This window comes from Sphaeramia orbicularis, chromosome 24, assembly GCF_902148855.1.
Source record: "Sphaeramia orbicularis chromosome 24, fSphaOr1.1, whole genome shotgun sequence".
Lineage (NCBI taxonomy): Eukaryota > Metazoa > Chordata > Actinopteri > Kurtiformes > Apogonidae > Sphaeramia > Sphaeramia orbicularis.
Window position 1 is genome coordinate 16,034,222 of NC_043979.1, and position 24,662 is coordinate 16,058,883.

Here is a 24,662-nt window from a genome sequence, read left to right on the forward strand (position 1 = left end):
TATGATTATTCAATAGGTACAATCTACTTTCACATATTTCTCTAAACACATCAGAAAAACATGCAGCAAACAAACAGCCAGCTGGTCTTTGAGAGAACCCTCTACAGATAAGGGGGGGGACTGTCTGCCTGGTTGTATTATAACACTGGTCAACAACAAACTTATTGTTTAAGTTTTTTGAGCTGATTTAGGATCATTTTGGTGTGCTGAATCCAAAAATCACATTAATTTTGCTCAATCAGGTCAACTTTCTGAACTATGCTACATATTGGCTTTTTAACATTTTTGCTTACATTTATGGGAATTTTCACATCATATGATACAAAATTCTTTCATATTTCTTGCAATAAACGAGTTCTGAAGATTTTACTTTTGCCAATTTATGATTAATGTTTTTTTTAATATTACAGGTGAATGAAATGGCTTCGACTAGAAGATCTTGCAAAAATAAGCCTGACGTATTCTGCTACATCTGCGGTGAATACACCATTGTACCTAACAGGAATTCTGTTAGAAAATGATTTTTTTTCTCTTAAAACCTATTTGGGTGAGAACTATATAAAAAAAATCAACTGATAAAGTCACAAAAATGAAATCAATTTTGTGAGAAGATCAAATTTTTCAAAATCAAATTAGCAAAAAAACCTGACCTGATTGAGAAAAACAGATGTCATTTTTGGATTTAGCGGTGCAAAATGGTCCTAAGACAGTTGAAAAAACCTAGACAACTTGCAAAAAACATTTTTTTGTAACCCAGTGTAATGTATCAAAATGCTTTCATTGACGGATTTTTCACATTCCTTCGTTGCCCGAATTTTCCCAAAGGTCCCAAAGGGCAAAGGTTGTGACTGGGGGGCATTTGCCCTCCCATGCCCCCCCTTGGTGCCGCCACTGATAATGTAATGTCTATGATAGAAAATTAACAGCAGACATCAACATCAACAACACTGTGGAATTGTACCACACAACACATCATTTCTACTGTTTTACTGATAGATTCATCATAGGTGACGCTATTGCACCATCACTTTTCATAGTCACAATAAGTACAGTTAATGTGTTCATTACAGTATTAATAAAATGAAAGATCAGTTAAATATTCTACAACACAAAACCTGGGCAGACATGTTTAACAGTGAGCTGTGTTTGTCATTATTGACATGGCAGCTATATCCTTTGACTTAAACCTCAGGGTAGAAGCTAACGCACTGATATCAAAAGGATAATGTCATGCTACTGTGTTCAAGTCGAATCAACACAAAGACTCTGATGAATGATCATTTAACAGCATACAGACATGTTGGAAAGGTCTAAAGGGACATCAGGCCATATTTCAAAGTATAGCATATTGAGAACAAATTAACCCCCTTTAGACAAAAGCCGACAGCAGCAATTAACCACTTCCGATAACTGTCGACAAGCAATAACAGTCATTTAACAACATTTTATGATATGACAGGAAAGCTGTATATTCATAGTGACAGTGCTTGGAATGAAACTTTGGATCTGAATATAGAAACATGTCCTTCAGTGAGACTAACATTACATAATGTCACTAAGTGAGCTAAACATTTTTAAGCTCTAACTTGTTTTTTCAGTTGTTGATCATTCATAAAGTGTTGACAATGACAACCACTGTCAACACAACGCAAGACCCACCCACCCCCACCCCCCCCACCCCCCCCGATCACCACCCAAATTTAATCATTTCTTCCTTCTGCCAGTATCAACATTTCCTGAAAATTTCATGAAAATCCGTCCATAACTTTTTGAGTTATCTTGCTAACAAACAAACAAACAATTCCATGACAAATGCCCACAACCTTAATGAAAAAAGAGACAAATGCCCACAGTTTGTAGTATGGCATTATTCCAATGGGGGAACTATATGAAGCATGCAAATACTGCAGATATTTTAAGTACATATATACTGCAGATATCTACATATGCAATCAGTATTCAGTTGTTAAGTAACAATAGTCCAGATAGTCATGTCATTGTTACATTATTGATACAGGATCTGAATTAAGCCTTTATGATGTGTGAATACATTAAAGTAATGCAAAAGGACAGTTTAATTTTGATTTATTTTTCTGGAGAATATTTTATGAATACTCAAGTGCTACATGTACATACACACACACACACACACACACACACACACACACACACACACACACACACACATATATATTCTTTGGCAGTGGAAGAGAAGAACTGTACAAATGTTTTTCAGTTTAAGAGTTTGTATAAGGAAAGAATAGAGAAGCTTTATAAAAGCATGTAATGACATAATTCAGTTTATGGATGTTGGATTTGTTTTATTTGCATTGACTATCATGTAAACTGTTTACTGTAATAACTGTAATGGCAACGTATCTGATGTAAGCATATGTTTCAAGAAAAGGGCAGGTATTATAAGTTTTCTTCATCCTGCTCCTTTCCAATCATTTAGATTGGAATGAATGAATGAATGAATAAAATTTTTAAACAGATTGTGGAAACCTAAGGTGCTTCATGGTATGTGCTACATTAAATAAAAATGCAATAGACAGTTCAATTTAACATGTAAATGCAAAAACAGATTTTTCTTACATGGGACTTTGACATATTCTTTAAGGTTATAACTCGTCGGTTGAATATTTCATATATGAATCCTCATCCAAATACTTGTAATGTTTGTTTAATTTAACATGTAACATTTTTCCTCAGTAGCTATGAATATGTCTACATACGGAGGTGATGGGATATCACAGGTACTGTTTTTTTGCATTTCCTTACTAACAATATTTAAAATTTTGTTACTTTTGTTGCTAATAAAATATTATGAAATAAAGTTGTGGGCAAGCGTCTGCGCACCCAAACAAACACGCACGCGCACAAAGCAAAGCGATCACAATAATTCCTGGCGGAGGTAAAAAAAAAATGAAAAGTCATACTGCGATTTGAGGTTGTCTGTGTGGTTATTCAGGATAAATAAAGATTTGAAGAAGAGCCGTGTCTATGATTTTTTTAATCGCAACATTGGACTATGAAAGATTAAATAAATAAATAAATAAATAAAAAAATGTAATAAATTAACAGAAACGCTTTGTCCACAGTATCTTTTTTTGCTCAGTGTCATTTAAGACTAAATTTCACCATGCACACTCCGGATCTCTGAACTGTAATATTTTTGTTCTTAGATAATTACACAAGATGACATTACCAAGTTTCTTTAATTAGTGGGAGTTTTATAACGAATCTTAACGTTAATCAATGAATAAGTATGCTTTAAATTCAAAATATGACAATGCTAAAATCTTATGCTTTACTAAAACAATTGAGTTAATAAGTATCCTATCGATATTTATTTTTACAGATACTATTTAAATCTTTGTTTCCCGTTACATTTCCGTTACAGTAGATTATGGTGTAGCGCGAGGGAAATTTCCAGTGAGCGTTCACTTTTACAGAAGGTCTTGAACGCACCATTCAGAGCAATGAATTGAGAACTGAGGAGGACGCTGAAAACAAAAATGGACCTCGATCGAAAATAGCAAAGTAAGACTAAAAACTCGCCGTCTCCTGAAAACGCTATGATGCAGGACATACAGAGCCTGATAGTGCAATGAGTAATGACTGTATATTTTGTGTAAGGCTGTCGTTTTTAAGCGAGGACTGCTAGTTCGACAGCTAAGTTAGCCTCAGCCTACAAACGTACGCTAGCAACATAATCAGTATGACATTGACCACCGAGGCTAGCATTGTTGTGAATATTAGCTAGCAGTAGTTTATTCAAAGAATGTTAGACAATGCCGTTTTGAGGACCGAGTATTACGATAGGAAATGACCCTTTACCTTGGCTAACTATGCAGCTGATTTCCCGATCAGCTGTTTTTGTTATTGCTCTGTTTCTGAAATCACACAAGAGCAGATCTTCATGTTGCACAGCAAAAGTGCAGTCTTTTTGGGATCATAGAGGGATAATCACTCGTGGAACAATTTAGATGCCACTAGTAATACAATGATTACGTTAAATAATGCAACATTGAATCGTTTTTAAAGATAATAACATATGTAGTTTGGACATAGATGTATTTCCTTAAATAGCCACAGGTTGTCACTGTTACCCCTTGTGTTGATAGACTGTACAGTGGTATGATTGTACAGAATATGGTACAGTCACACACAATAATGATTTTCTGCCTCTATTCTGTAATATGTCACAGCCAAAGGAGACCACAGTAACTCTATTCAGGGCACAACATATTTAATAGTGAGTTATTTAATCTTTGCCCTGAAGTTTTATCACAAATTGCAAGCCAGACACCTACATTTTTTTCCAGTTTTGTTCTCACTGCATAATCAGCAGTGGGTGTTTTCATTCTGTCTCAGTGCAAATATTATTGTGTTTATCTCTTTACAGGCTGTCTGTGTCAGGCTGCTGACTGGCATTTTATTAAAGACCTGCAGAGAGAAAACTGAAAAGACAAGAGTTCAGAACAATGGAGGCTCGCTTTGGTAATATTGTGTTCAGCTCAAAGTTTGACTCAGGGAATTTGGCACGTGTGGAGAAGGTGGAGAAGGGGAGCTCCAGCCCTCCTTCCGATACAGCTTCTAACGGGGGTGCTGCATCAGGCTCAAATCTCACCCCTGACTATGAGTTCAATGTGTGGACACAGCCAGATTGTGCTGGAACAGAACATGAAAATGGAAACAGGTAACTACAAACTTTCACTGGGTTGCATTTGTTGTTTTACGCACACTTTTCAGCCATAATGGCTCATATTTTTCATGAGGGGATAACAAAAGGCAGGAGCAATGCTGGATAAGTGTGTTGTTACTGTGTAGTATCATGAGCTACATAACTCATGGCTTTCAAAACATCATTTTATGTTTTAGATCATGGTTTTTCTTCAGTGTACGAGGCGCAGCACCTGGAAAGTTACTGAAAATCAATGTGATGAACATGAACAACCAGAGAAAGCTTTATAGCCAGGGAATGGCTCCACTTGTACGCACTTTACCGGGAAAGACACGATGGGAGAGGATCCGTGACAGACCTACATCTGAGGTATATATAAGTATTCTGTTGGACGGTATTAGATAAATGATATTTACATTATACATTAAGGACAGGTTGTTTGATAATATATGCACTGTGAGCATGTATACTTGTATTTATTTTATTATATATCTTTCATGCGTGTCCTCTTCTCTTTTTTTCACCAGATTGTAGATAACCAGTTCATCCTCTCATTCACTCACCGGTTGTTAGAAGTGAGGGGGGCGACCACCTTCTTCTCCTTCTGCTTCCCCTTTTCCTACACTGAATGCCAGGAGATGCTGCACCAGTTAGATGAGAACTACCCCAAAGCTGCTCAGCTCAGTCCAAGCAGGTAAAAGACTAGACAGATAAAGCACATTATTGATTGATTGATTTATAAAATGGGACAGTTTGTATTAATAAACATTTACACGGAAATACGAGAGATTTTAGCCATATGGTTAATTTCTGTCTGGAGTCTAATTAGCAGGTGAAAAAAAACAAACAAAAAACTTACAAATAACATAATACTATAACTGAACAAAGACATTAAAAAAAGAAAAATAAGCAATAACACATAGTACGCGCAAACAGACAAAAGCTGGGGAACGAAGGCAAGCCACCAAACATTAATTAATTTAGGTTTACGCATGACTATATTGCAAACATTATTACTTTCATCATTACATTACTTTCAACTCACATTTTGCGCTTTGTTGTAAATGGATTTGCCACATTTGACTTTTGACCTTCTTTCCTTCTAACTCCATCTTCGACGCCTGTCATTGCCAGTCCGCCGGGCAGCATGTATTACCATAGGGAGTTGCTCTGCCACTCTCTAGATGGAAACAGGGTGGACCTTCTCACTGTGACCAACTGCAGCGGGATGCAGGAGGAGAGGGAACCCCGTCTGCCTCAGCTGTTTCCCGACACCAACACCCCTAGACCACACCGCTTCGCCAGCAAAAGGGTATCACTTGGTTGTACACAAGCACTAGGACTGTACCAAATACCCTCTCTCAGTTTTGGGTTCTCAAAGCAGAATTACCTTTGCATGTTCAAAACTTAAGTCGTGGAATGTGGTGAAGTCAGGGAAAGAAAATAGAAGTCAGGAGAGAAAATTTGTCTTCTTTAGCTAGAGCTTTGACATTGGCTTCCTGATACTCAATCTGCTTTAGGATGTATAAAAAAACAAGGTTACTTGTGACTTTGTTAACAGCAAATTTGTAGCTTTATTTGTAATGAAGCCAGTCATGTAAAGTATGCATTCTGAGGAGGTTGATGCAGGCAGTAACGTATACACTTTACTTTAGTTACTGTCCACATTTTGTGTCCACTGCTCAAGAGGAGCAGGATCAGATTTCGACCTGACTTTTAAAAAGTCCTCCAGTTTCTTCCTTGTGACAGTCACTTCATCTTCAGATGCTGTCAGACACTTGACTTTTTCCACAGCTTGCTGGTGTAGTTGAAACTTGTAATCTTATTACAAGGTCGTGTGCCACTGTCAGTGCTGACAATGTATGATGAGAACTGTAATGCACAAAACCATCACTTTAATGTTGTTATCTGGGAATAGCTAGTTATGGTAAAGGATGCACAATGTTTAGTTTTGGATGACAATTTCTTATTTCACTACAATGAATATATAGCTTTCAAGTGAAACAAATTATTTAAGTCCTGATTGGGCTATGAATTGTTATAGCAACTGTAGAAGCTTAAAGTCGGCACACAAGCAATATTTTGATAAGTTTTAACAAAGTTCAAGGGTCAAATTAATGTTGAATTCCTAACGGTGTCAAAGCTGAAGTTTGTCATCTGTACCTTTGTGTGTATGCAGGTGTTTTTCCTCAGTAGTCGAGTGCACCCTGGGGAAACTCCCTCATCCTTTGTATTCAACGGTTTTCTCAACTTCATTCTAAGAAAAGATGACCCACGAGCTCATGCCCTTCGGAACATGTTTGTGTTCAAGCTCATTCCGATGCTCAATCCAGATGGGGTTGTCCGTGGGCACTACAGGTAAAAAAAAATAAATGTTAAATTTTACTGTAGTAATGCAGGTGTGATGTGTGCTTAAATATAGACTATGTGCTTTATACCTTTAAGCACTGGTAGGTGGTTGTAATGACCAACTTTCCTTTAAGTGATAGCTGAATGCAGCACAACTTGACATCAGTTTCAAGCTTAATTATAACAGAGTAACATGTAAAATATGTTTTGATGTCTTATATTTGATGTTTTATATTGTAACCTTTATTTGTTTTATAGGACTGATTCCAGGGGTGTAAACTTGAATAGGCAATATCTTAACCCCAGCCCTGAGCTGCACCCTTCTATCTATGCAGCCAAAACACTGTTACTGTACCACCACACACACAATCGAGTGCGCAGAACACAGTCAAGCACTCGTAACAGCCAGTGTAATAGCCCGACGCACACACAGACTCCTCCCCTCAACATCAAGCAGGCCAATCAGCATCAATCCCCTCCTCTCACTGCCCTTGAAGTCAGCCTGAACCAACGGAATGCAGAAAAGGACGCAAATCCTGCCCAGCCAGATGTTGCCATGGTGACAGAAGAAAATGCCTGGGTCACCACAGAGATGGAAAAGGGATACCAGAACAGTTCATCGAGTTCCTCAGAAACGGTGGCTGCTCTTAGTGTAGAGACAACAAACACAGAGGCAGAGAAGCAGGAATCAATTCCACCCCAGGAAGGAGGTGTGGCTTATTATGTGGACTTGCATGGCCACGCCTCTAAACGAGGATGCTTCATGTATGGAAATAGCCTTCCAGATGAAAGCCACCAGGTGATTTTTCCTCTCTTTTACCTCGTCTCTCCTTCCAGTATTTTTAGAAAACTGTCAAGTCACATTCAGTTGTTTTTACTGTGTGTCAGCGATAGGTTGTAACTATTTTTACTGCTAACATCTACTAAACTTTGTGCTGTGCTTTTTCTCTCTGCAGGTTGAGAATATGCTGTATCCAAGACTGATTGCTGTGAACTCTGCCCACTTTGATTTCCTGGGCTGCAACTTCTCTGAGAAAAACATGTACGCACGGGACAAGAGAGATGGCCAGTCTAAAGAAGGCAGCGGGCGAGTGGCCATCCACAAGGCGATAGGACTCCTTCACAGGTCAGATACCATTAGATACACACCGCCTCAGCAGCTGAGTTCAGTTCTAGTACTGTAGAGTGTATGGCTAGTTAAACTACATTTGTCAGCAATGTGGAGATAACATTGCTGATCAAGCAGCTTTCACTGTTTGTTCTGAAATAAAACAAAGGATAAATATGTGATGCCATCTCCGTATACAGACATAAATGTGCAGCCAATAGCAGCATTTGTACATTTGTACGACAGTGATATGACATACCAGTTACTGATAGACTGGTCTGTCTCAGTAACTGGTTAAAGGAGGATTAAAACCTAAAGGTAATTGTCGGTCACATGATTCTGGGGGGGAGTGCATGAGGGTTGGACAGAGGGCAAAATGGATGAGATGAAGGAAAGCCTGAAGTATGCTCGTACAGACAAAATCAAAGTCAAAATTTTGGAGAAAATTATAATATCTTGGATGTTATCCTTATGTTGTGAAGATTAGCCTTTTTACCACAGGACTAAAAGGGTTTCCTGCTATTCAGGCACTTAAACTGCTAGGGAAGGACAATCCAAGCAGAATTCTAATCGATAGTCACAGGTAATTAGTCATGACAAGTTCATCCCGGGCTCTACATTACTTATACAGTCCTGAAAACACCATTCTCTCACTGAAGCAAGTTGGAAACCCAGTGATGTGTGCTGTGCTTCTTTTTATGCACGTTGATTAACTGTGTTGTGGTTGGACAGACGGACATTAATCACTTGAACTATTCAGTTTTCATATAGTATAACTCTTCTGAAACATGACCCATCCCTCATAACTACTGACAGACAGCTGTGGATTAATTTAACAAACATTCACTGCTGTGGTACCAAGACATTAATGTCATGGTTATCTACTTAACATGATTGGATTAACTACTCTGAAAGGAACCGTGAAATGTCACTATATATGTGAATTAATACAGTGAGTAAATGCTTGCTGTATATGTATGTATAAATCAAAAACCATGAACACTTCATATACAAATGCACATATACATAAACAATTCTACATTTTGGATAAAGTGTTCTGTCTAGAAAATTACTTCCCACTCTCTTTTTGCAGTTCACACCATAGCAAAGCAGTAACACGATGTCATCTGCCAGCAACCTACTGCCTTTCTTTCTCTTTTCATATTTACATGGACTACATATGGAACGTTCTGAAAAATTCTAACTTGCACTTGAGCATGAAATAAATTTCTTGTAAGCTCTGGCAACATAGTGCATCAGTGTTAACAGCTGATTCCCTTCTAAGCATCCTGTAGCTAAATCTCCCTGAGGTTGGATGATTTTCTGGCCATATTTGCATTAGTTGCATTTGTGACCCAGCTCCTCCTTTTTATGCCACGTCTGATTCAATCAATGTCATGTCGTTTTCATGGATGCTGCTGTTGCATGTGCAAAGACAGGGATCAGATAAGACCAGATTAGAGCCAGACTGTCATATATTTATATATTTTACTTAAGTAACCGGTTATTTTCATTAAAGCGGTCCTGACTGAACTAATTTTAATGCTTTTGATGGTTTTCAAATTCAGATTGTACTTTCCACCCAAAAGTCAGTTTTGTTGGAAATCTACTGATAACATAAAAACAATCTGTATTTACTATTAAAAAGGTATTAAACTGAATGATTAGAACATAAATATGAATCCTTTCTGTTTCTCTCTTAATACCATATTTTCTTTTTTTTCAAGCCTTTTGAAATCTAGTGATTAATATTCATAGCAAATAATTCTGATTATTCCTAACAATTTATGTGATGATTTAGTTAATCTTGACCGCTTGATCAGACCGATTAAGAAAGCACTTAAAGGGGTCATATTTTGCTAAACCCACTTTTATTAGTCTATGGTACATTTATTTGTGCATTTGGACCCTAACAGCTCAAAAAGTTTGAATTTGAACCCTCCAGGTGCTGCAAAGCTATCTTTATATTCACTTTGGCAAAAATTGAGTGGATTTCTACAAAGCATTTTAATTCCTGCTTAATTTGTTACGCCTATAACTAGTTTTGCACAACATTTGCACATATAAGGTCAAGACTTCTGACAAACATTTCTCAGAGTACGGCATAATTGTTTGTCAGTAGCAGTGGTAGTAGTCCATACTGAAAATATGTCCAAACTTTGAGCCGATTTCCTAAAATGTTCAGTCGTTGGTTGAACGGGACAGAGCAGCACAGCCAACAATCTGGAAGGGGTGGGGCGTGAAGTGGCTTATGTGCATTTAAAGGGCCAGTGCTCAAAAGGACCTTTCTGGTGTCATTACTCAGACATAGGGTTGAAGATGGACCTGTGGAGTTTAATTAATGAAGAATTCAGACCCCAGCATAGCATTTACAGTTTATGTAGACCACAGGGAAATGTTTTAAAATGCATAATTCCATTTAAAAAAAAAGCAAAAATATCACTCCTTTGAAAAGATTTATCAATAGTTACTTGTGCTTAATTCACTCTTGTTATTGGTTCCCATCAGCTACACTTTGGAGTGCAACTACAACACGGGGAAATCTATGAACACCATCCCACCTGCCTGCCATGACAACGGACGGGCAACCCCACCCCCGCCTCCATCATTCCCTCCAAAATACACTCCAGAAATATTTGAGCAGGTACGTAGCCTAGAGCGGTTTATCGAGAATTGAAATAAAAAAAAATCTCCTGGAAGTAACTGAAGACTGAATTTTGCCTGTGTATTAGGTTGGGCGTGCTGTGGCAATCTCTGCTCTGGATATGGCCGAGTGTAACCCCTGGCCAAGGCTGGTGCTGTCGGAGCACAGCTGCCTTACAAACCTCCGAGCCTGGATCCTCAAGCATGTCCGCAACACCAAAGGCCTGAGCACGCACATCCACGCTCATGCTCCCCCAAGAATACACCACAATGGCAGCAAAGCCTCACCTCCAAAGAGCTTCAACAAGTGGGTTTACAGTCAGAAAACCAACTCTTGTACAATTCACCACAACAGCTTCTATAACATACATTTGTCTTGTTTTGTAGCTGTCTGTCCGGCTCCTCATCTGAGAACACCTTAAGTCGTGTTCGCTGCAACAGCCACAGTAGCAGCAGCCAGACACCATCCCCGAAGATTCACAATTCGCCGAGCTTTACCTTTGGCTGCCCCCCGCCTCGATCCCACGCACAACACAACAGCAGCGTACGAGGAGGAAACAAGACACTGGGGCCAGTCAGGGGTAAGCTGATCTCCATCCAACCATGTGCCTGGTCTGCTGGCTGGTGTTTTCTATCACCTTTCACTGAGCGTTTCCTTCCTCTGCCCCTTTTCTCTATCTATTAGGGATGGGAAGATTATCCGATAGGTATCGATACACCGACACGTGTGTGCACGATCCGAGTGCACCGATAGAGAAGCTGCAAGTGAATGAAAAGTTTGGAATGATATCGCGTTGCATCGGTTGCTGAATGTTTGTATCGATAAAATTCGATCCGTTCAATAGAAAATATTTTTACTTGCATTTAAAAGTGTTACTCTTTATTTGAGTAAAGTTTTTCTTTTCTTCAGACCTATGTTAACGTGTGCCGCAGATTCGCAGATCTGTGCACTGCACATGACAGTGTGAGCTCTGTGAATGTACTGTGGCATGAGCGCCAACGATTAATACTGTAATGTCTGTATCTGAATCTGACAGACATAGAGGGAGGTGACGACATGTGGTTTCTGAACGTGTACGTTTTACTAGATCAACTGTGTTGAATACTGCCGTACATACCAGAGATACTTCTTTAAACAGTGACATATGTATCTAACAGTGCATCCCAGAATACTTTGCACAGGTATCTCTTAAAGTGACGGAACCTTTTTCTGTATTACCTACATTACAAATACATTACATTACAAAGTGATTTGGTGATGGAGCAAGAAGTTGAGGGTTAGAAACATGCAGAGAAACAACTTTGGAAACAAAGTCCTAACCTCTTCACTGATTGTATGTGAGGCACATGATCTGAAATTGAACTAAAGCCACTTTGTGAAAAATCATGATCTTATTTGATAAATAAATAATCAAGCTCATTGAATTGCACTGCATATATTTGTTTTATCAGAATGAATGTGTTGAATCAGAATGTGCTGAATCACTCTGTATTGTGATTTGGGTGTGAATCGTATCACATTGCAAGGTGCCACACACGTATCTTTAATATATTGGATCGGAGATGCTGTATCGAGATGCGTATCGTATCGGCCTTACAACTAAGATTCCCAACCCTAATGTCCATATATCATGTTCTGTGCTCTAGGTTTCCTTTTTTTGTTGCCTTAATTCTCCTTCTGAAGATGGATGCTGGTGTAGCTCTTGATGAAGCTAGATGAACATTTTGTGCTTGTGCAAAGTTCACTTTAGATTTAATGCATTCATGTTGTAAAAGTTGTCATGGTTTTGGTATCAGGATACCATGTGTAAGGTCTTTCATCTCAGCATGAGCTCTGCATGACTGTAGCATGATCCCAACCCTCCTGCTTGCTGCACATTACCACATATTATGTTGAGCCATGTTCCAAAGCAATGACACCACAGTTGTATATTTTGGAGGAGAGCGTATTTAAACATACAGAATTTTTTTCCGTTGAGAAGCAGTTTTGCATAACATAAATTACATGCATAGTTCTGTCCGTTTTCCGGGAGCTTGCAGATGCGTACCTGGATGGACGAAACAGAGTGGTACCTCTGGGAACAGTGGAGGCAGTGTTGAAATTTGAACAGAATAATTTCCATAAATAGCAGCTTTCGAAGAGTGACTGTGTGAGTTAGTGGAAAAACTACTGACATATTTGTGACAACTACCCTTTTCAACATTCTAGCATTAGTATCATATTAGTAAAACCTCCTCTGTCATCGCCACATTTGTTATTATTGACTTTCTTCTTCTCAAAAAACTTGACTCTTCTTCATGGTATTTGACCAGTATGGTAATTAAGAGCGATGCCCTCTGATGGATTGATTGAGAAACGCTCATTCCAATGTACAGGATGCATGGAAGTATGAAAGCAGTGACGGATGACAACATTAGAAATGGACGTACCTACTTATGTACATAAAGCGAGCATAAATGAACCTTAACAACTCGAGTGATCGGTTGTTGTCACTTGGCTCTTTTACATTTGTTTGAGTTTCCACAAACCCTGCATGTGTCTGAGCACTTGTATGTGTCTCTCTCTGTAGAAGCTAAAGCTCAGGAGAAGAGACGCCCTCCCCACCACCGCTCCATCCTCCGGTCTCCCAGCAACAGCCACACACCCGTCCGCCCCCCTCTCTCACCCCCTTCCTCCTCTTCCTCCTCGTCTTCCTCGGTGTGTGCAGCCGGCTCCTGTCCCTCCCGGCCTCCGTCAGTATGACAGGTCTGTACTCCCTCCAGCCTCCCAGCCTCTCCACCTTGCTCCCCTCCTTGCAGGCACTGCCCCGCCCCGGGCTGCTCTCCAAACTGAGCCCCCTACTGCTTCAGGGCCTTCCACCGGCCAGCAACACGCCCACTGGGCCCACCCCGGACTGAATCTGACTATACCCTTTGTGTGTTTGTGTGTATGTGTGTGGGTGGATGTGTGGGTGTAAGCTCTTAACACTTCTTAAAGTACCAGATGAGATGCGTTTTTAGTTGTCTCAAAGAGACTGTCTTTGCAGAAAACTGCACCTGCCTGACTCTTCAGGTAGAATGATGACGCGCTGATCTCTACCTGGTCTGGTGTGTGTGAGTGTGTGTGTGTGTGTGTGTGTGTGTGGATTTGAGAAACATCACTGGTGCTAGCTCTTTTAACCTTTGCTCAAATGTTGTCATTTTTCTTTCTGCCTATATTGGTGTAATAACATCTATTAGCGCCTTATGGTACCCAATACACAATGCAAAGTGTTACTCAAATGTTAATGGTATGTAAACATATTTTCCACTCGTTACCAACCTTACATCAACTCACTTGCTTCTGGAACAGTTTTTGTATGAGAAAATGTTATTTTGAGAAGGAAAGGACAAATGCTAGCCTATGTGATCTTCATTCTTCAATAAGAATTTCACAAAGAACAGTAGATCTTATCAGAGCATTTGGAAATATTATACTTAATGTTTGTAGGCTAAAAACAATAAAGAAATAAGAATCCCCAGGTAACTGTGCAGAGACTTGTTAAGTAGCTAATATGGATATATGGTTAGTAATACTTTTAATGGGGGTTTGAAATCAGCAATGGATGAGTTTGAGCTATGAGTTTATCTTTGCCATTTGGCACTTTAATTTTTTACACAGTTTGAGTGTGTTTTTAGGGATGCACTGATCTATTGACTGAACATTTGTATTGGTTAATATTTGCCTCTGACTGTCATTGGCCTGTTGATACATAAGGTTACATTCACCAGTGTCACTGGGTGATGTTTACCTGTTTTCTCTATAAAAGGCTCACTTGTATGATGAAGTGACAGCTCAGGCACAGCGTCTCACGGTTCGATTAATATGGTGCCAAGTAGATGGAGAAGTACCGGAATCTCCAGTGGCTCACTAGCTCACTGGCCGATAGGCCTTCAGCTGTTGTGAAGGCGTTGTGTCTGTCGTCGTCTTTGTCGTCATTCTCGTCTTCACCATCATCTTTTTCTTCATCATCGTCTTCGTTAGCAATTTATTCAGACATTTCTGACAAAACTATTGGCCGGATTAATTTCAAATGTTATAGGTTGCTTCCTTGCGACATCTACAAAGTTTATCCACAGTTTTGAGATATTTAGTTTTTTGAATTTTTTTTATGACATTTTGAAATATTAAGAATTTGCCTTTACCTATAATGGGTCATATGTTGATGGGTTATAAGATGATCACAGATATCAATATAGTTACTATTGAGAACTGATAGGAAGTCATATATGGACTTTCATTTGGGTCCATGACCTTTGACCTTGAGTAACCTTGAAGGGTCAAATTCAAGCTCACCAATGTGTACATTTCAACGATCTTCTTCTCTGAAACTACTGGTCAGATTCATTTCAAATTTTGTATGTTGCGTCCTTGAGACGATGTCTGCAAAGTCTGTTCACAGTTTTTAGAAATTTTGATTTTTGAATGCATCAAGACCATAGGACTGTAACGTAGCAACAGAACCAGACAAACTTGCAAATTCAACTTGTTATTGATTCTTGATAGAACATGCCAGTGAGATACAGGGACATTGGTCCTATTTTGTTTTGTTTTGTGCTGAGCTGAGCTGTGTGCATCTCTAATATTAAGTAACTGTGGACACTGATTTCAAGGCAAGTGTACTGATGTAAACTGATAGTTACGTCTTGTAGCGGTTAGCACACTAGTGGTGAGCCAACAAACAATATGGAAACACTGGAATCAGCACCGTACATATATTCTTTTTCATTGATATTTTAAGATCAGTGCATCCCTATTATTTTTATTTTTTTATTTTTCAGTCATGGAGTTTAGAATTAGACTGAGCATAGTGTTGCTTAAGTTTCTGTAAAATCGCTCAAGCACCTTGCAATTTTATATTTTTCTTCTTTCTGTTTCTTTTGCAATACATATAATTTCTGATGACTGGAAAACAGCTAAAATTATGACTACTGTTTTAATTTTTGTATGCGAGTTGGTGATACATGTCTGTCATTGTTAAAACCTGAAATCTGTATCATTCCAGTGTCGGTCCAGTCTTGGTCTTGACATGTTCACAAAGTAGCCTACTGCCAGAAACCTCATGTGGACCATCATTGGCTTAAATCCTCATTAATGGGGACAATGATAAGAGTTTCTTTAGAAGGGAAAAAAGTTGGTTTTGTAAACAAGCAATACAAGAGAAAATCTGTTTGTTCCAACAGTCAGAGTTAGACATTTTTTAATGAGATTCCAATGTTACTTTTGGTGTAAATAAAGTGTAGATGTTTTTAAATTTATTACTTGTTTCATCAGATTGGTGGGAAAAAAAACTTTGTCATATGTGGTGTTTGTTATATTCATAATTTATTTAAACACATCAGTGTGTTTCTTAGTGAATCTGGCTGGTGTGTAGTAGGCTGTCATTGGTCAAAGTTAATATATTTTTCATTTAGCAGAGGAGTGAAGTTACCTTGTCGTCTGGGCTTATATGTGGTTTGTGGAACCAGAGTAACTTGTCTGTAGGTCAGGTTTACATGCTGTCACCTGAGTACTTGATGGTCTTTGTTTTAGGACCAGCACTTTTAGTTGCACTGAACATGGAGAGGTTAAGTTTCTGTGAGCTGGAGAGGCTTTTTTTCTTCGTTGAACAGCAGATAAACCAGATCAATAATTGATAAGATTAAAAAGCTTTTCAGAATATGTGGCCTGGCTTCGCTGTAGCTGTCGTCTGTTTCAGTGCTGTTCGACTGTGTAGTTATGGTGTGCCATGCTCTGATGTCTGTTGAAAATAAAACCAGTTAGTCTGCTCATTTGTGTCACCTTACTGTCCAGATTATGTAGTGGCAAGAAAAAGTTTGTGAACCCTTTGAAATGTTCTTGTTTTCTGCATGAATTGGTTATAAAACCTGATCTGATCTGTATCAAAGTCACAACTAAAAACACAATGTATTTGACCTAATACCACTCAAACAATTCTAATCTTTCATGTCTTTATTGACACAGCTATTTAACACTCACAGTGCTGCTGGAAAAAGTAAGTTAATACTTGAATTTATAAACTGAGTGAACCTCTTTTGGAAGCAATAACTTTAAGCAAGTGTTTTTTGGTAGCTGCTGATCGGACCTGTGCAATGTCCAGGGACATTTTGGTCCATTCTGTCTCACAGAAGTGTATCAGCTCAGGTGTTTTCTATTAGGTTCAGGTCTGGACTCTGACTAGGTCAGTCCAAAAGGTGATTTCTGTACCTCACGGGCCGATAGGCCATGAGCTATTGTGAAGGTGCTGGGTCTGGTGTGGCCTTCATCCTCTTCTCTGATGACACTACTGGTCAGATTCATTTCAAATTCTATATGTAGCTTGATTGAGAAAATGTCTAGAGGTTGTTCACAGATTTGAGATATTTAGATTTTTAACATTTTTTATGAATTTTTTAAATATTAAACATTTTCCTTTACTTATAATGGTCTATATTTTGATGCTTATAACATGGAAATGGTTACAGATATCAATATAGTTACTTTTGAGCAGGAAGTCATATATGGACTTTGATTTAATTAGTTGAGTTCTCGTCCAGTGGAAGTACCACCCACTTCTGTTGGGAGACTGATATCCTGCTTCAAGACCGCAGGACTCTAATATAGCAGCAGAACCTGACAACCTCACAAATTCAACTTGTTATTGATTCTTTATAGAACATGCCAGTGAGATACAGGGGCATTGGTCCTATTTTTTTCTTTCTCTGAAGCCTTTTGAAGTAATTTACTTATATATTTATGGCCATTGTTCTGCTGCATCACACATTTTTTACTGAGTTTCAGTTGTTGGACAGCCACCCTGTCTTTATGCTGTAGAATATGTTGATAATCTTGGGATTCCATTTTGTTCTCCATGATGGTGTGTGATCCAGGCCCAACAAATAGCCCCAAATCATGATGCTCCCTCCATCTTTTTTTTTAGATCATACCAAGAGCTGCGTGTTCTTTCCAAACTATTCAACCATGGTTTCATCAGTCCACAAATAATTTTTACAGTAGTGTTGTAAAATGCTGTAAATGGCTCAAATCTCATTTCATTGATTAGAATTCATGTTTGCAAATTCCTGACTCTAATTATCTCTTTTTGGAGTCATTAAATGGAGTCACTTACTATTTCCCACAGCACTGTGAATGTTTTGTAGTTATGTTTGATAAAGACATGAAATATTATAATTATTTTTGTGGTATTAGGGTAAGCACTTTCTGCTTGTTTATACTGGTGACTGGTGAATTTCAGGGGGTTCACATATTTTTTTCTGCGACTGTATCATAACCTGGTCTGTCTCGTGGTTTTCTTGATCTAGAGAAACTTTCCCTTCCAAGCGATTAATTGCAATGAAGAATTTATAATAGAGAAAGAGAAAATGTATTTATCATGTAGTGGCTTTGGAGAGAAAAGTTAATCTGTGGTACATAGCTCATATTTTAAATGCATACAACTGTAGACACTGTTAGAACATTGAGGAAAATAGGACGTTTATGTCTCGGTGGACGTTTTAACCAAAGCAAAACTGTTGAATTATGTTCTTAATATGGTTAGAAATGATGGATTGTGAGCCTAAAAGAGCTCCTGGACAACAAACCATGGCATTACACACTGAAAACTTTTTTTTTTTTTAACTTATGTCACATCCTCTATGGAGACCTAGATGTCTTTTTTTCCCCAATATTTCTATGATTTTCTGATAGCAGGTGTGCATTATAAGGCTCAGATTCAGATTGGCGCAAGAATGTCCCATGGTTGTATTCTGCTTTTTCACTGTGAAGTCTGTATCTTCATCCAGAAAGACAAAAAAATTTTAAAAAAAACAAAAACAAAACAAAGCTTCTGGGTAGAAAGTTACTGTATGCATAGTCACATTCTCACTAGATCATTCTGAATTATACTCCGTATGAGAATTGTGGCGTTTTCCCTCAATGTGGTGCTAACCTAACTCCAACTAGGGTTATGTGTTTGTCTGTGTTACATCTTTACAAATATCACCATCTTGAATGTGCTGCTGTCTTTCCTCTGGAATAAAAACTATCCCTTTGTGAAGCAACTACTGTGTGTGGATTTTCTCCTCTCTTCGACTCTCATTTGTTTGTACTCTCCACATTGCACCTTCCCTACAGAGCACATTTATTAAAAACCAGATGCTGTTTATGAGTGCAACAGTTGGTCAAACCACTTAATGCAGTCTGTCACATGAAGGAAGGAAATATTGGCGATCTACTATACACATAACTCTTGCAGAGCAGAACTACTGCTGCATATTTAGTATAATTACAGAGAATAACACTTAAACACTGAGCTGCAACAACCATGTTTTATTTCTTTTTTTTTTCTTCCATTTTGTTTTTATTTATGTCCCTTCATCTGCTTGGCAGGCCTCAGCTGTCCAGACTTTCAGGCTGGTGGACCCAGCTCAGCGGGTTGGTCCAGAACGCCTTTTCCCATACGTTCTGGGCGTGTGGGGAGAGGTTGTCGACCTCTTACCATCACCCATCACCCCACAGAGGTTAGCCTCACCCACAGGCAGCAAAATCCTCCTCAGTTTGCTCTGACATATCTGAAATATGCATGATATATCCAATCTTACTATATCCTTTCCAGACCACTAAAGATTTGGGGCCCGACCATCTTCTTTCCTCCATCAAATTCAGCAAGTGAGTGAACTCATTCTTATACACTGCAAACAAAAATTTAAGGATATTTTTAATTTTTGGGCTATTTTTTTCAGTTGAGGTTCTTGCACAGCGCTCTTTACTTTTTTGTGTGTGAATTGAATTGAAACACTTTATTTTAATGACCAGACATAGTTGTATTTACAAATGGCAAAAATGACAAAAAAAAAGAAATATCCTTAACTTTTTGTTTGTAGTGTAGATGATGTTACGTCCAAGAAATCCATGTGATACGATGTAGAATAATTAGACTACACATGAAGCACGTAGATGCCTGTGATTTATTGTCAAGTGGTAGAAACTATTATCCTCTTTGTTACCTGCCCAGGTGTGAACTTCAACCACATATCAGCCGCATCCCCATCCGGAGGGCGGGCTCCAATGAAACCCCGCCCACCCATATCAGTAACACAGCATCTTCTAGCGATAAACAGGAAGCAAAGGAAGAATCAGCCACCTTGAAAGTGTGGAAGCTGTTAAAACCTGGCCTCCAACGACACCTGTCGCTATCAGGCATGTACACCTTTTTTTTTCCAATTATTATTGTATAAAAGGAGTTTCCGAATGGGGGTTTGATTCACGTACAGACAGATTTCACATAAGATTAAAAGTAACTATTCCTGATTCACATGCTAATTTCTATGTGTTTTATAGACTTAATAAAAGCAGTTATGAAATGTCACTAATTACTTTTATTTAAGTACGTAAGCACAAATTTCACATACTTATACTTTGCTTGTAAATTTCCATTTTGTACAATTTTATACTTCTGATGCATCTCAGAAGTAAATACTGTACTTCTTACAGCTTGAGATACTTTTAAAATTACTTTTTTCATCCTGTTGCTTCAGTGTAAACCGATATCATATTTATTTTTGTTTTGTTTGGTGATAAACTGAAGGAATATATGTTTGAGCTTTCTCTTATGCAAGGGACATCACTGTGGGACAATAAATGTCATGTGATATATATAACTATAGATAAAATTACCCACTAGTAATATAATGTAGTTAAGAGGAGGTCTAACAGCATTATTACAGCAGTAATAATAAAAAAAAAATATGATTAATAAAACACTGACACAAACCATACTGCAAAATGACATTTCATGACAATTCAGGTGTTTATTTGCTAAATGTCAAAATTTTTATTGTCATAAATGCTTTTTCAATCAACATTTTTATTTCAGTGTCAGGGTTAATTTCGTTTACATTGTCCATTGTCATCTATGCTTCTAAAATGATTTGAAATTTATTTTTGCTGAATTTTACTCATCGTAGAACATTTCTTTACCAGCCGTAATTTCTGAAATATTTGTCACATTCGCAGTATGAATAATTATTTTAAACCACAATCATCTGGTTTCTTCAACTCTGACTGAGGAAGAAAAAAGTCAGCTATTTACCATGATAATTACTGACAGCAAGTGACATGAACATTTTGACCGTGGTATTTTAAATCAGTGGGAGTGCTAAGTCCTACAAAACCTGATGTGTTTCAATATGTTTGTCCATATAGCTTATTTTGCTGGTAATACTTCATACTTGTACATAAGTATAGTATCGAATGCATAACTTTTACTTGTAGTGATAGTAGTAGAGCAAATAGCACCCATGCAACCCTCTTGAGGACTAAGTGGTTTAGAGAATGAATGAATACCTCTCCCCATGCTGTATACATATTTCACAGCATTCACAGATGATTTGGTATTTGTCAAGTTATTTCTTATTTTCCAATAGTCCTCACAATGTAAACTGTAAAGCTAAGGTCAAAGTTTTATTTCTCTACAGGAGTAGCTGGGAAGGAGGCTGCCATACAGCTGGCCTCTAAAGCACTGATAAAGAAGAATACAGACAGAAGTGTCCACTACAAAGGAGATGCTGTTATAGAAACTGCATCTGAGACTAATGAAAAACTGCAACAGGTAAAAGCTGATAAATACACTGGAATTATTCAATAGTTGATGTTAATTTACCAAAGTAAAGCATGCTGTGTTGTCTTCAAAGGTTGAGGAACCTCCGTTGATGCCTTTGCCTGAGACTGTCAACATGTGTGAGACTGTGACCCTTTGTGGAGAAGCCTAGGAACTACATATCTACTGTAGCACTGAGAGTACCTTTTGGCACAATCCCAATTCACCCTTTGGCCCTCCCCCTTAGCCCAAACGGAGCTCCAAGGGGTAGGGGTTGAAACATTCCCCTATGAAATGGGACAACCCTTCGAGACCTGTTACGTCATCGGTAGTCATCAATGCTGCTATTAACAGATGCGGCAACTTTGTTTCCAGAAGTGTTCACCATGCCGTCAGTAGCTGTATCCATCTCTGTTGCATCAGCTTTGGTCACCTTTTTGCGGCTATCAACTATAAACTGCAGAGGTGTGATCCATAACACATTGAAACGGCATTAAACGGTCGATCAAATGATTAAGTTGTTTACCAAGAAAATACGTATTTTTGTGTTTCTTTCATCACACTGCTGCACTTTTTGGCTCTTTACCTCCATCTTGCCAATGATTCAAACAGAATTATAGGAATTTTCTTTTACCCCTCCGTTCATAGTGTGGTTGTCAAAAATCTCTGTTTCGAGGTCTTAGCCCTTCCCCTCCGTTTAATTGAGAATTGGGACAACACTACCCCTTAAGGCAGGGGTGTCAAGCTCATTTCATTTCAGGGGCCACATACAGCCTAATATTTTATAAAGTGGGCCAGACCAGTAAAATAAAATAAATAATAGGGCAACAAGTTATAAGTAAAGTCAACTCCAAAATTTGCTGTATGTTTTTGAGTGAAAAAAAGTCAAATTCTGTAATGAAAATGTTTACACCTATGAACAGTACTTGAATATAACATGAACAAATATGAACCTGAAAATTCTTTTAAAAAATAAGCACAATTTTAACAATATTACACCTTAGTTTATAATTTATACATGTGCATTATAACTTACAGATCACAGTGGATCTACAAATACACAAAACATTAAGTAACAGGCAGAATATTGGTAAAATTAAAGTACTGTTAAGACATTTCAGGTTGTTCACATTTTTGTAAAAGGCTAGTCTGTAAATGTGAACATTTTTGTGTAATTTTCACTTTTTTAAAACTGAAACAAAGAGGAAAAAATTGCAGTTGTCATTATTTATAGGTTATTATGATAGTATTTTACTGGTCTGACCCACTTTAGATTGAATTGACCTAAAATTATTTTAATATCTTCAGTATAATTTCACCATAACTTTTGCATTTCACAAATTCATCCCAGGGGCCAGATTGGACCCTTTGGCGGGCCAGTTTTGGCCCCCGGGCCGCATGTTTGACACCTGTGCCTTAAGGTGTACTTGCAAAATGGAGGGGTAGGGGTAAGGGGGAGGGCCAAGGGGTGAATTGGGATTCAGCCTCAATGTCTGTTTGCTTTATATATGCTTGTATTACCACAAACCTATTACCAAAAACATTAAAACCATAGGGGAGGGCAGTTTCATCGCAGGAGGATAAGATGGTTCTCGATAATGTGCAATATAACTTTATGACTGTTGCCCAGCGCAGCTTTACTGACGTAGCTCTTGAGGTTAAGTGCCTTGCTCAATAACACCCCAGCCGCCGCTGAGGAAGGGAAGATGCACACTTTCAGCTTTTCATTTGATCAAGGCAGTGACCTCAAATGTGTGTTCTTTAACATTTCAACTAAAGTTACTGTACCTCACACTGTTTCTTTTAGTTTGTTTACTGTTAGTTTGTACCTCCTGCTATCACTTCCAAAAATATATGAAAGACACTCTGACCAATACTGTTATGCACTAATAATAAATGTCCTCACAGTCAGCCGCTTTATTATAATAGGCTGACTTTTATTCAAGCACCTTTTAAACCATACTTCCATTATGAGATTAGAAACAAATGTGAGTGAAGTGAATCGTGTATTTACAGTAATGTGATAGTTTTTCCTGAGGTTGTGTTTGATGTGCACATAGCGGCTATAAAATGTATTCACCCATTGTTGGACTTTTTCATTTTTTACATCAATAAATCATTTTAGATATAAGGAATTTTGACTTTGAACCTTAAAATAGTTCACATACCCAACTAATCTGCAGCAAGGTTACAGCCAAGTACTGGTCAATGGGGGGATTGTAGTAAAATTCCGAGGTTTTACTGTTGTTAACTGTCTTTTCTGGCGAGATGTTACTCTTGACAGGTGTTGGAGCAAGACACTCTCTGGAGGCACTGGCAGTGAATTTACTCAGGAGATATTGATTAGTAGGAGCTTGTCAGACACAACAATACAGCGATTGCCCAGTCCGACTCTGAAGTAGACTACAGTCTGTCAATATTGAAGTCCCACTAATCCAGTGAATCTTGTCCCTTGTATAATGTTAGTTAGAGGATACATTGTAGAAGACTGTACACATTGAGTTATATTGGCTGTTGACTGATCACAAGCCATTGTATACTGTATGACCTGCCTTTTACATGCAGCAGCACATGGACTGATGCCAAAAATGTTCTTGGACTACAGTCACAGTGTGTATGTATACATTCAATCAGGCCATTCTCTGAAACTGAATGGCACAGCAAGGGTTACAGAAAGGCTGAAAACACTAGTGGGGTTATGAATGTTAAAGACAGCTGATAATAATACAAACAGACCCTGAAAAATCAATGTGGCAAAGAGAACTGCTGTATTTTGCAAAATACCTGGGCTGGGTAGCTGTTTTTTTTTGTAATTTTAGTCAACATTAAAGCCACTCTAATGTTACTTTATGAATGACTGTCAGTGTTTGATAGAGAACAAATCAAAGTCTACATCACTCTGCATTCATATGGTGTAGACAAAAATGTATTTGCAAAGAATAGTATATATCAAATGTCTCTGTACAACACGTCATTTAGTGTAGAACACGAAAAAGTCCCACAGGTGTGTATGCTTTTTAGCCACTCTCAGTATTGAATATACTTACATTCCATCAGAGCTTTCTGCCCTCCCATACCAACTAGTCCTTAACTACTGTGTATTCAGTCAGAAATATTTTATGTAAGGAGACTTATTACAGATGTATCTTTTTCAAAGTGAACGTTAACCATTTCAAAATGAATTATACTGTGACAAACAATACTGTGTCTGAACAAAACTCAAGTGTAATTTTAAAAAACTTGAAATAAAATGTGGACTGTATTGTGTACATCAACTCAA

The 24,662-nt window shown here is 38.2% G+C and overlaps 1 protein-coding gene across 3 annotated transcripts; it reads left to right on the forward strand.

Annotated features, from left to right (window-relative positions):
• The first annotated feature begins 3,456 nt into the window (after positions 1-3,456).
• Positions 3,457-24,654, forward strand: agbl5 (AGBL carboxypeptidase 5). Of its 3 annotated transcripts, none has more exons than XM_030127910.1 (17): positions 3,457-3,543; positions 4,409-4,702; positions 4,885-5,056; positions 5,215-5,381; positions 5,822-5,999; positions 6,867-7,045; positions 7,295-7,835; positions 7,993-8,162; positions 10,653-10,788; positions 10,877-11,094; positions 11,175-11,368; positions 19,174-19,304; positions 19,400-19,452; positions 19,799-19,983; positions 21,261-21,394; positions 21,477-21,590; positions 22,871-24,654. In XM_030127910.1, the coding sequence occupies exons 2-16, from the start codon at positions 4,488-4,490 to the stop codon at positions 21,552-21,554; spliced, it is 2,751 nt and encodes a 916-aa protein (XP_029983770.1). In that variant the 5' UTR covers positions 3,457-3,543; positions 4,409-4,487; the 3' UTR covers positions 21,555-21,590; positions 22,871-24,654. The 3 variants fall into 3 exon arrangements, with proteins under 3 accessions (XP_029983770.1, XP_029983772.1, XP_029983771.1); XM_030127911.1 differs by lacking the exon at positions 3,457-3,543 and adding an exon at positions 3,576-3,821; XM_030127912.1 differs by lacking the exons at positions 19,174-19,304; positions 19,400-19,452; positions 19,799-19,983; ... (1 more) ...; positions 21,477-21,590; positions 22,871-24,654 and adding an exon at positions 12,412-12,781 and having other exon boundaries at positions 11,175-11,467.
• The last annotated feature ends 8 nt before the right edge of the window (positions 24,655-24,662 follow it).